The 11,997-nt window shown below is 50.7% G+C and overlaps 2 protein-coding genes across 3 annotated transcripts; one reads left to right on the plus strand and one right to left on the minus strand.

The window, feature by feature from the left end:
* Positions 1-524: 524 nt before the first annotated feature.
* On the plus strand, positions 525-1,579 carry CYREN (cell cycle regulator of NHEJ). Its single transcript, XM_033058875.1, has 3 exons — positions 525-637; positions 715-781; positions 1,068-1,579. Exons 1-3 carry the CDS (start codon positions 525-527, stop codon positions 1,299-1,301), a joined length of 414 nt encoding a protein of 137 aa, XP_032914766.1. The 3' UTR covers positions 1,302-1,579.
* A 506-nt stretch (positions 1,580-2,085) lies between these two features.
* TMEM140 (transmembrane protein 140) lies at positions 2,086-10,013 on the minus strand. 2 transcript variants are annotated; one of them, XM_033058874.2, is made up of 4 exons: positions 7,357-10,013; positions 5,327-5,444; positions 4,529-4,685; positions 2,086-3,670 (listed from the first exon to the last, which is right to left on the minus strand). In XM_033058874.2, the coding sequence occupies exon 4, from the start codon at positions 3,648-3,650 to the stop codon at positions 3,066-3,068; it is 585 nt and encodes a 194-aa protein (XP_032914765.1). In that variant the 5' UTR covers positions 3,651-3,670; positions 4,529-4,685; positions 5,327-5,444; positions 7,357-10,013; the 3' UTR covers positions 2,086-3,065. The 2 variants fall into 2 exon arrangements, with proteins under 2 accessions (XP_032914765.1, XP_032914764.1); XM_033058873.2 differs by having other exon boundaries at positions 2,086-3,673; positions 7,357-10,012.
* Positions 10,014-11,997: the final 1,984 nt, after the last annotated feature.

An 11,997-nucleotide genomic window follows, 5' to 3' on the forward strand; every position in this document is an offset into this window, starting at 1 on the left:
AGCAAAACAAAAACCCCCAAACAGGGAAAGAAAGCGTAAAAAACATGTGCCAGCCCAAGGCTGCTATGCAAAATGCTGCATTAGTACATCGATACCATGCCAGAAGCCTGGAGGGAAGGAGTGAACGTGTTGTTTTGTTAGAACAATGCCCAACATGGTCTCTTCCCGGAGAGGCTTTTACTCCATCCTTGGCCCAGGTTCCCCTCTCTGCTCGCTTCCCGGCAGGAGTGCCCCCGCTCCGGCTGCACCCTGCGCTCACCGCGGCACCGCCCCGGAGCCGGGCACGCGTGGGTCCGAGCGGGCCGTCTGCTCCGCGGCTGGCCCAGAGCCACGTCTGCTCCTTGACGGGAGATGGAGGGACGCGGCCTCACTGCCCGCCTGCCTGCCTGCCTGACCGAACACGGGGCTCTGTCGTGACTCGGGTTTCACGGCAGCCGCGGGCCGCTCTCGCAGCTCCGCTGCACTGCCGGTCGGGCGAGGAAGCGGCCTGGGCGCCGGGCGGAAGGCGGCCCCGCCCCGTGGGCATGGCGGCGGGCGGGCGGCGGCGGCAGCTCCCGGCCTGGATGGGGGCGGCGGGGGCCGAGCGGACGGCGGCGGCCCCGCGTCCCCGGGCCGGGCGGCGGGCGGCGGGGCGCAGGTAGCGCTGCTGGGGCGGGGAGCGCCGGGGCGGCGGGCGGGAGGGCGAGCGCTGAGCGTCCCCTGTGCTCTGCCCAGGCCGGCGGCGGTGTACTGCATGAACGAGGCGGAGCTGGTGGAGGTGGCCCTGGCGGTCCTGGCCGAGGTGAGCCGGCACCTCCGGGAGCGGGGACGCGGCCCTGGCTCCGGAGGGGGCTGGGAGCGCTGCTGCCCGCGGCTCTCTGGGCGGGTCGGATGCCGCATGGCTTTCCCGGCCCACTGCTCTGTGTCCCGGCAGCGCTGCAGCCTGGGCACCCTGCCGGGGCCGGGCGCTGCAGGGCTCGGGGCCTGGCGGGCTGCCCTGCTGCTCCTTGGGCTGCCCTGCTGCTCCTTGGGCTGCTCCCGGCGGGAAGTCACGCACGGCCGGCGCTTCTTGTTTTCCCTCTGCTCAGGACCTACAGTGCGAGGAGGATGAAGAGAAGGCCCGGTCCCGGAGCGAAGAGGAGCAGGAGCTCCCACCCACACCAAACAAGGCTCCTAGAAGCAGGGCCAGCACGGATGGAGGCAGTGACCGCAGTCCGGCGCTTCCATCCCCTCCTGGCGCTGGTGCTGTCGCAGAGAGGACAGCCGGGGAGGACTCTGAGGACGATGCCCTGAAATACGTCAGGGAGATCTTTTTCAGCTAACATCTTCTCTCTTGACTTCCCAGGAGAAGAGGGCACCATGGGGAGGGTGTTTCCTGCAGCCCTGAGGACGGTGGCCGGAGGGCCTGCAGGGGCTGTGCTCCATCTGCTGTGTTGGTGCCCTGTGCGGGACACCCATGGAGGCCAGGGGGAGAGGAAGGAGGTACTCAGTTCTCCTGCTCTGTGCTGAGCTCAGTGTGATTTGGTTCCAAAACAGGATGTGTTAGTTTCTGTTTCACGTTTCAGGGCACGGACAGATTAAAGGAGGACGTTGAGGTTTCTGTGGGTATCTCTTTGGTGGGTTGGTGTTGGGCATGGAGCGAGGCAGGGAGGTGCTGACCTGGAAGGCCTTTGCTGGCAGACCTACATGGTCATGGTTCAGCCTTGGGGGGTCCCTTGTCCTTGTGGTCCCTCTGTTCCAGCTGCAGTGGGGCCTGGCAGGCTGTTCCCATTGGGCCTGGAGCTGAATTTGCCTGCAGACTCCAGCAGCCCTCCCGATGCTGGGGAAGAGGTGTGGGAGCAGACTGGCAGGGGCCAGGACTGCCCTGAGGGCACTGACCCTGTGGCAGCGTGCATGGGGCTCTAGGAAGGGATGAAGATGGCTCAGCATCCTCTTCCCAGTCAAAAAAGTGGTGAACAAACCACACGAGGCCAGGTGTGAGATCATGAATTGAAATGAAGAATCAGTCAAATCAGCATCACCAGCCTCATCCCCACCAAGGATGAAGCAAGAGAGAAAACAGACCCTCATGTCCCTTGAAACAAATTCACTCAACAGCAAAGAATATCCCTGTTAAACAGGCATTCTTTATTTGCCTCTCTGGATTAATGCAGTTTGTATTTGCAAGGCTGTTACATATTCACTGCACAGACAAATCAATATAACAGTCAACAACATTATATATATCAATATAACGTCAACAACAATATAACAATCAACAATCAATATAATAATCAACATTAAAAACCTAATTTGAAAAATGATACCAACAGAACTTAACTATTTGAGTCTTTCCTGCCATCTAGTGTCCTTTAGGGGTTATTACAGCCCCTTCAGGGTTGATGGTCGTTTAATCGTCTTCATCACTTGTGCTTTTATTACACTTTCTTAATTGGTGCATGCTCAGTCTGTTAACTTGTTTACAGACTACAAAACTGTTTCTTTCTGGTGTTATTTCTGTATCATCCTAGACGGCTTTCTTCACAAGCCTTAAAGGTAGGTTGCTGATTGGCTGCTTCTCTAAGAGATTAAAAGAAATTACCTATTCGGTTATATTTTCCTGAACATTTGTTAGTTCCTAGTTAGACATAATCTGCAGATCCTGTTTTTAAACTCCCTCTATCTTTGTTACATGGGAGAGTAAAAGGTAAAAACAGCATTTTGTTAGTTAATTACAGATTAATCATATACTATGAGATACTAGCAACTTTTACTTAGACTATGTATGGGCAGAGGGCCATGTCCACTGTGTGCTGGTTTTGCTGCCTTCACTGCTCCTTGGGGCCCAGAAGTGCTGCCACTGATGCTGTGCCCCAAACTGAGGGGTGTTACATGCTGTTGTACCTGGGAAGCTTCTGTGCTGTGCTATGGCTGTTGGTGTCTGCTGCCAGCTTGATGCAGGCGTGCTGCACACAGCAATGTGCCAGAGCATGGCTTGACATGAGCCTTTGGACTGGGAATCAGATTTTTGCTAGGGAGTAAAGCTGTATTAGAATAACTACTTTAAATCATGTTACCAATCAATAGCTCTTGCATCTTCTTCACTGTCAAATCTTAGTGGGCAGGGCCTCCTCATTTAAATAGCCTTGATACATATGTGTGTGCTTGGCCCAGATGAGGTACACAGTGGCAGTGAGAATCTGGAGCAGGAGCAGAACCTGAGTCCCAAGCAGTGCCAGGAAGCCTCCAGTGAAATCAGAGGGATGAATCCACTGTGAGGTTTGTAAAAGAAACATACCCAGGCCTCCAGACAGGATTATCGTCTTGATGAAGGGTATGATGCGGATCATCTTCCACCCCTGTCTCTGCTTAGTGCAATTCACAGTTAAAACAAAAACGAGGTGGAAGAGGATGAAGACCAGGCAGGTATACACACAAACCCTGGCTAGCGCTATTTGTAGTAGACTGATGCCCATTGCCTGTAGGTGCTTATTGTCCAGGCACTGCAGCTCCCCAGCTGTGTCATTCCACAGGCAGAAGTTGTAAAAGCCAATGCGTTTGTCAGGGAGGTTCACCAGGTTTCCGGCTTCGTACACCAGTGCGTAGGACATCAGGGCAAAGGTCCCAACAGCCTCCAGTAAAATCAGCACATGGAGCAGGTTCTCAGTACACTTCTGCTGCAGCAGACCCATCCTGGTGCGTGCGTGCTCTCCTGCTACAGTAAAACAGTAAAAATTGTTGTGGGGATGCCTGTTGCAAAACACGAAGTGGGGACCCCTCAGTTGTTGCCTCTTACAGCACCCTTCCCAAGGTGGGCTCTGAGCCTTATGGCTGGGGTCTAGGGACTCCCTTGCCAGTGGAACAGGAGTGTCTCAGTCCTGCCTAGGACTGTGCTGCACATGTGTTACTGGGTTGAGGGGGGTGCATTTGGTTAAAGCAAAGGTGGCTTAATGATGTCCCATGCATAGACCAGTACTGGGAGGAGAGTATGACTCAGCCCCACACATACCCTTTGCACCATGGGTCTCTGGAAAAGAGGCATTTGTCAGCAAACTGCAGGGACAGGAGGAGAGAAAACAACTGCTGTCTGGTAAGAAGCAGGATAAGAGCTATTCTGGGATAATGCCTTTCTTTCTGTTTATCAGACAATGACATCCCTTATGATCTTTGGACTTCTGACTAAAAGAAGTAAGGGTTAAGAGCTATTCTGGGAAAATGCTTTTCCTTCAGTTACAATCAGACATCCCTTGTGATCTTTGGACTACTGAGTAAAGTGCAGACATGACAGGATCTGAACTGCAGGGCTCCTGTTGCCTCTCTGCCCTTGTCCCATAGCTCTGGGACACCCAGTCCCATTGATACCACCTATTTCCAACATCTGAGCTCCACAAGCAGGTCCTTGCATGCCTGCAGATTGCTAAGCGCAGCAGGACTGAATACCTGCAGCTCTGCTACCCACTGAGGCTGGCAGACGTGGTGCTCTTCTGTCTTGGTTGCCTGGGGACCAGTGCCCTACACAGACAGGTGCCCAGCTCAGAGAGGCACCCTGGATCTACCTGCAGCCACTCACCTTCCTCTGAGGCTGAGGGACAAGGGTGCTACTGAGACACACCCTGTGATTGCCGTCCACCTTGCTCCTCTCTCAGACTGGGTGCCAAACCCAACTCTGCTCCTCTCCCTGGAACGTGTACTGTCCTCAGTGCTGTCTTGCAGGCTTCTGCTTCACGCTGAAAAACAGGGAAGTGGCATCAGGAAAGGGTATCACTGGCTGCAGAACCACACGGCATGGAAGCACCATCCACCCAGCTCTGCAGAGAGGCATAAACACAGGACTCAGAGACCTTGGCTTCAAGCCCAGCCTCAGGCCTGAGGCTTTGCAAGTAACTCTTCCTCCTTCTGACAAGCTTTGTCTACTGACAAACTTTTACCACTTTCCTTCAAGAAGTTCACGTTGGCCCTGCTGTCCCCTTCCACTGCCTATTACTTAGTGGTATGTCATTCTTCAATCCTGTGTGGGCCATTTACTTAGGAATTGGACCCTGGGTCCCTTCCAGTTCAGAATAGTCGGTGATTCTGTGATATCCTGGATATCCTCCTAGACCATCACCCACAGCTGACAGTGAATTAGGTACAGCCTCTGAGTTTTCAGAGTGCCAGGAGAGATTCCACTCAATGTGTACTCAGTGTCTGGTGGTGGTGCTGGTGACTAGAGACCTTTCAGTATCCCACTCCTCATGTCTCCCTGGAAACTTGGAAGTGGGGCACCTCTGTTTAATGAGCACAAAGATGAAGCTTCTCAGTCCTAAACTTCTCCCAGCAGCAGCACACACACAGTATAGAAGGGGAGGTCACAGCATCAGACACCAACCTGTCCACTTCCCTGGTCACTTTCCCCTCACTTCTTGTGCTGTCCCTTGGAGTGCTTGTGCACAACAGGCTTCTGGAGAGACTGGAAGGTCACATTGAGGATGCCCATCGTTCTGAATCTGCAACGAAAACACAGCAAGCAGGGAAATTATGCTTGGGCACAGAGCGTGCGGCAGAGTGAGACTTCTGGCACATGTAATTTCACCGTGGTTTGTCTTGCCCCTAGTATTGCCCCTTGGTTTGTCTGTCTTACACATGGTCTCCTGCACCCAGACATTGCTGCTCTTCTTCTCCCTGTCCCACCAGGGCTCACACCACTTGTTCTCTGTGCTGTCCTGCCCTCAGAGGAAGAACAAGCTGCTCTTGGAGGGAGCTCTTGGCTGGCTGACCAGGTCTCCAGGGATTTCTGTTAGACCTCAGGGCTGGGACCACTACAGCCCAGCCTACTCCTGCCCAGCCACCAACCCTTGCTGTTGAATTTCTTTAGACCAGTTTCCTAAGGAAGGCAGACTTGTAGAAATGTGACCTTTTCTTCAATCATCTCATGCTCACTCCCTCAGCATCCATCAAATATAAAAGCTATTAAAAATTGTTCTAGTTGCACAAGTTTGGTAGAGAGGGGACAGGGAAATAAATTCCTATCAGGTTTGTGGTAACATAGGGGTGGAGGACAGCCACCTCAGAGACCCTGTGCTGCTCTGTGATCTCTGCATGTAGGGGGACCTGGAGGAAGCCCATGGTATCTCTGCCCTCTCCTCCTCTGCTTTGAGGCTCGTGTGTAAGGACATATTTTACCAGTGATGTTCCTCTCTTCACTGCCAAATTGCTGGCATCTTTGCCTCCTGCTGCCTTGTCTGCCCAACCACAATGGTAGGTAAATCCCTGTCCACACATGTGACTGATAGGACCAGAAACACGCCTGGGATGGCCCTGTGCCAGATGGACAGAGAACTCGTGACTGGCCTGGAGGCAGTGAGGGCTGAGACCTGGCACCCTGCCACAGTGCAGCCACAGGTAGGACATTTATGAGCACTGCAGCTCAACACTGAGGTGGGCTTGGCAGCAGCCTGGCTGAGAAGCAAAGGACAAACAGGAAAGACCTCTCAGTGTACAGCTTGGGTTTTTCCCAGACAGTGGCAGCCTTGCTACTTCTAAGGAGGTGTCTGTGCCTTTGGATGGGAGATTCTGTGTCTCTTCCTCAAAGGTGCAAAAAAGAGGAACCCGAACATGGCACAGTGAGCCCCAGCCTGGATTCTACCTCCTTGTTCCTGGACTGGCATTGATAGAAACACTGGGTTTCACTGTAGGAGAGCTCTGTGTGTCAGTGTCCCCAGCAGAGAGAGGCCCCACGTGAATGGCTCAGGGGCTCCCTGAGGTCTTTGTGGGGGAGACAAGGCTCGTAGGCACCCCGTGTGCTTTTGGGACTGCATGGCCCTTTCCTCTGCTGGGGCTGTGCTTTCCTCCAGCAAGGGGCTGGCAGAGCTGGGTAAGGGACAGGAAGGCACACAGCTGTGGCGCAGGATCTGACCTTTGTGCAGGGATGAGCATCTCTGCCGCTGCACTAGGGCTGGGTGCAACGGGGCAAGGCAATGGGCAGTTCCTTTTGCACTGAAGAGCCTCCCCAGACAACCTGACTTTCCCACAGCCTCTCTTCCTGATTGCTGAGGGGAGAAATGCTGTACAAGAATGACAGGAAAGTGTCAAGCTTTGGACATGACACTTCTCCTATAAGACATCTGTCCTGGCCCTTCACCACCTCCCCACCCAGCTATTCGGTTCATCTTTCCCCCCAGGCAGGATTAGCTGCAGAGAAACCATGGGCTCGGAAAGGCCACCGACAAGCTAAGGATTGCTGGTAAACAGAAACCAACCAGCAGCAAATGGAACAGACTGTAGGGGAACTGCCCTTAAAGCGTCTTACAGCAGGGGACGGACCCTCCAAGACATCTGCACCCTGCAACAGCACTTGTGGCAGTTCTCCCCGAAGCCAGTGACATTAGAAAAGCGGGGCTCTCAGTGTCAGGTACTTACGGGCTGCCCATTTGGGTGGGTGTGGAGCTGAAAGGCGCTGGAGAGGGCTGTGGTGCCGCTGTAGGAGCCAAGCAGGTCTGTGGCTGCTGCCGGTGCTGTTCTGGCTGACGTCTGTCACCACAGCCTGTTTTGTCATGTGCAGATATCTGTTATCTGCTTTCTCTTTCGGTTCTGAGGGCAGTGCTCTTTCCTGATATCGAGTCAGCTACCAAGAAAACAAGCCCAGCCCAGCTCCACAATCTGAGCCAGGCTTGCGTTTCCTTTCCTTCTCTCTGCTGTGCTAACCAGCACGAATAACTGAATAGGCTGAGCTCACCCAGATTGTTGTGCTATTATTAGAGTAGCTTGGTGTCCATGAGGGCTTCGATGAATTTGTTTAGTTTTGTTTGGACACTTCTTTAGAGGTGAATGATGGTCCCAGCACGGACCTCAGTACCTCAGCAATGCCAGAGTTCACTGGCAACATGGCCTTTCTTGCACTTTGGACACTGATTCCCCCCCCTCTGCTTCCCAGACATCGCCCAAGTTCCCTTGCCTGCAGCCACCGTGCTTACGCAGGCACAGTGCAAGGTGCCAAGGTGCTGCTGCTACAGGGAACCACTGCAACCTCGAGTTATGTAAGGGGCAAAAGTCTCCTTCCTTTAGTCCTCCTGGGCGGATCTGGAATTGTTTGTCCTGCTTTGTGGTGGGTCTGTTAGCAGGGCTGTGTGTTGGGGGTTGGTTCATGCAGGACACCCAGCTGTGAAGCTGTTCACAGATTTTCATCTAGTAATTCCATGTGTAGGCATGGTCTAGAAATCTCCATGTGGTACATGTGTTGTGAGCCTGTAATACTGGCACTTGCATCCAAAAGCACCAAGTAAGTGAAAAGAAAGATGGGAGGAAGTCCTAAGAGAAGCTCAGTGAATAGAGACATCATGCAAGTGGCAGTGGGGGGATGCCTTCCTATGTGCCTCTGTGTGTGGAATTACTTTAGCATGGAGAGGGACAAGGGTCTAGAACAAGGGAGTTCAGATCATGGGTGGCTTAGGCAGCAGTTCTGGTAGGTGAGGACAGAAATCTTGCAGCAAATGAAGCCCAGCAGTCCAGAGCTGGAAGAAGGAAGCCTTGGGGCTGAACATGGCTGTCTAGTACTGGGGATGATGGCTGGGAAACAGGAATAAGAGACTTCTGAGGCAAGACCTTTGTTGAGGTGAAGTAACATGCTTTGGCAGGAGGCAAGTTTGTACTCCCAAGAGGGAGGTCGTGCAGTTTGGCAACATGCTGTTCATTTTTCTGTCATTCAGGGAGAAAAAGGGTATATAAATTTGGACCTGGTGATAAATCAACTCCTTAGCTGGTCTCAGCACCACAAGTGAAGCTGCTGTTTGACTGCCACAGGCAGAGGGCACAAGCAGCTCCTTCAAAAATATCCTTGCTTTCACCCTGGGGACTGTTTGCTGGGCTAGTCAGGATGACTGCCACAGTGGGTCTGCTCTGTCATGCCAGAGCATTTCTCCCTGGAGCCACTGCCCCACAGAGGGGTGGCTGTTCCAGCACCACCATGTAACCTGACATTGCTTCCACCGGGCACATACCTTCCTTTTTTGACCTTTTTCCCCAAGAGAAGAACTCAGTTCAGCCAAGCTGGTCTGCTGCCTCATCTGTTTGACTTCCAATATTTTGGAATTGCTGGCTAGTGTGCCCTTAGGAGGTGGTGGTTAAAAAGTTTAAATGTTTAAAATGCACCATTTGGGAATATTCATTTTGGAGTGTGGTATCTCACTGGCCAGAGCTGGCTGCCTGCTTGTGCTTCTGTGGCAGAAACACTTTCCAGTGTTTCCTGAGGAGCCCCATGTCTCCTCTCTGGCAGGGTCTCAGTCTCTGCTGCTTTTAGTGCCTCCTGGGATGCCATAGCTGCCAAAATGGAGAATTCCAGTCAAAATTTGACTCAAGACTTGCTCTTGGTCCCAGCTGACCTTCTGATTCTGGAGGCTTCCTTCCACACCTTTGGCTGCCTCTCTGGCAGGTAGTTCCCCTGCCTTCTGCTTCCAGTATTTGTGCAGGGAAGATTGTGCCCAAAGGCTGGGCAGGATGCAGTATGCCTTTCCATTCTCCTTCCAAGGAACATTTTACAGGTGTGCTCTGACTCCTCTTGGGCTTCCAGTGCCAAAGTCTATCTGATGGTGGAGTGGTTGGGAAGGCTAAGTCTGATGGGGATGGGGTAAGCAGGGGAATGATCATCAGCATGTCTCATGGAGAAAGAATGGGAAGGGAGAGGAGAAAGAGAGCAAGGCTTCTACCTGTGTGTGCCTGGAGGTAGGAGAGGTTGGATGGAGCACATGGGCTGCTGGGATCTGTTTTCTGTGGGTGGGAAAGAAGAGCACGTTCCAGGAGCCAGCTTCTACTGAATTCCTGTGTGAGCATTGCTTCCTGGAATTGTTTCCTGAAAGAGACATCATTTTTTGCATTCATTGTGGCTTTAAAGAGGAATTAACTGCTCTGCAGTTCTTGATTTCTCATTGTGCAGTTAAAGCAAACACTCAGCAGCTTAGTAATATTAGCAATCACAAGAAAAGCATGAGATGAACTGGGATGTTCCAAAATTTTTTGCTTATTTTACCCTCCTGTTTTAAAACTACTACACCTTATCCCACGTAAGATTCTGTCAGATAATACTCCAGTATAAAATACAGAAACAAATTATTAAGAGCTGGGTTATTGATTTATTTGTTTGTTACACTTCCTCTAAGCAATACCAATTCCGGGAAAGCCTAGAAGAATGTGATCTGTTGTGTTTCTCCCCTTGGGTACAGTACACAACATCTAGGAATGAGGTCTGCAGCTGGGGAAGGAAGTGCCAAGCCTGCAAAAACATTTAAAGAAACATTCTTTATTAATCTCCTTTTTGGCAGGCAAGCTTTTACTGGTCATAACACTGCAATATAGTTAACTGTACCATACTTAAACTGTACTTGAACTCTACTTAACTGGACTGCCTGTCCCACGGAAGGCAATTACAGCTGTAATGACCTGTGCCCACACTTAGGGCCTGGGAGAAGGGAGCTCCCTTTTAACTTCATCTCTCCCTGTGCACTGTGGGTGGCTGATGTATCTCTTCTCAAGACCTGGACCTCCAGTGCCTTGGCTGGTGTGACAAGCACAGCCCCTGCACTGATGGCAGGTGAGGACCTGCCCAAATCAGTGGTGCAGGCCAGGCCCCTGGGCTCTCTCTCTCTCAGCATGAGCTGACTCAGCAGATGTGTCTCAGCAGCTGGACATGGGCCAGGTTAGCTCAGCTGGCTTTAGTGCTGCACTGCAAGTGCCTCTCCTCACAGAGCCACTGGGTGAGGTCCATGATCCACAGGTGAGATGAACCAGGTGTGACAGTGTATGGAGTGGTGTGTCCCTTGACAAAAAAAAAAAAAGAATATTTACAACATTTTTAAACACCTTTTTAAACACCTTTTATTCTAAGTGAAGAGGTGGCTTTTACAGTTGACACTGAATTTAATTTTTAATATTTAACCCAATGAGCACATTATTACAAATGCATGTACCCTACTGCCAGTAGGGGAAAACATTTTTTATCCTCTCTGGAATTTGCCCTGAGGTTGTCTGTTTTCCTCCACTGAGATTGTTGTCAATCTGTAGATCATAGGATAGTAATGTGATGAAGACAATTTTAAATTACAGAAAATGTCCTCTTCCAAATGCTGAGACTGAGGGAAATCCCAGTCAAAGAACTCCATACCTATCTTTGTGGAACATACTCTTTACTGAGGTTTGAGATTATAGAAAAAAATGGCTTATTGGTATTTAAAGAATTGAACAAACCTATAGTGTTCAGTTTTTTCACTGGCTCAGATACCTGAAATATCTTACGTTGAGTATGAGAGTCTGGAGTCTGTGAAACAGAGTAGTGCCTTGAGTTTCTAAAAAAGGATACAGGAATGAATTATTACTACTCAAGTTCCAAAAGGCTGGTTGACAAAAAGGTGTTATCTACTGGTCAGCCACTTTAGGGGCTGTTCACGGAGTGAGCACCAGGCTGGGACAGGGGAACCTTGGTAAGAGTTCCGTAACTAATGGAAAAACAGTTATCATGTAAAGGCTGGCATTTTTCTTTTGGTGACAAAATTGTTTGTGTAAAGTTACAGTGATTAAATTAAATAGTCATATATCTGTCTCTGGTCAGAATCCTCCCCAAATAGCCACAGCATGTTCCTCCTTGGATGAAAAATATGGGTCCTTTTGCTTTTACGACTTCTGTTCTTAGTAATGCTGTGAAAATGTTCTCCTGCTATCTTAGGGGTTTTTTTCCGGTGTCCATTTTTATTCATAAGGGAATATTACAGTTACAAGTCAAAAAAGCCCCAACAAACCAAAGCAACAATTGCAAATAAACATGATAATCACAATGCCAGAAAGAGTACATGTAAGAAAGCTGCCCAAGGTTGAATGCCCTATGCTGTTCTTTTCAGTAAATATTTATGAACCTGGATACAAACAATTGTATCATATTTACAAAGGAGCTCACTTCCTACTCAATATGGCTTGTTTATTTTTAGTCTGGGAACCTGGACAGCTATGCTTTCTCTGCAGTATTAATTGCCACTGCTCTGTTTTTCTTATGTTTGAGCTTCTGAAAAGAAGAATTGG

Source organism: Catharus ustulatus, chromosome 4 (assembly GCF_009819885.2).
Source record: "Catharus ustulatus isolate bCatUst1 chromosome 4, bCatUst1.pri.v2, whole genome shotgun sequence".
NCBI classification, from domain to species: Eukaryota; Metazoa; Chordata; class Aves; order Passeriformes; family Turdidae; genus Catharus; species Catharus ustulatus.

Bases quoted from the DNA above. Each gene is read 5' to 3' on its own strand.
- TMEM140 (XM_033058874.2), bottom strand. From the start codon at position 3,650: ATGGGTCTGCTGCAGCAGAAGTGTACTGAGAACCTGCTCCATGTGCTG.
- CYREN (XM_033058875.1), top strand. From the start codon at position 525: ATGGCGGCGGGCGGGCGGCGGCGGCAGCTCCCGGCCTGGATGGGGGCG. The intron at 638-714 runs GTAGCGCTGCTG...TGCTCTGCCCAG, and splicing joins CGGCGGGCGGCGGGGCGCAG to GCCGGCGGCGGTGTACTGCA. The intron at 782-1,067 runs GTGAGCCGGCAC...CCCTCTGCTCAG, and splicing joins CCCTGGCGGTCCTGGCCGAG to GACCTACAGTGCGAGGAGGA.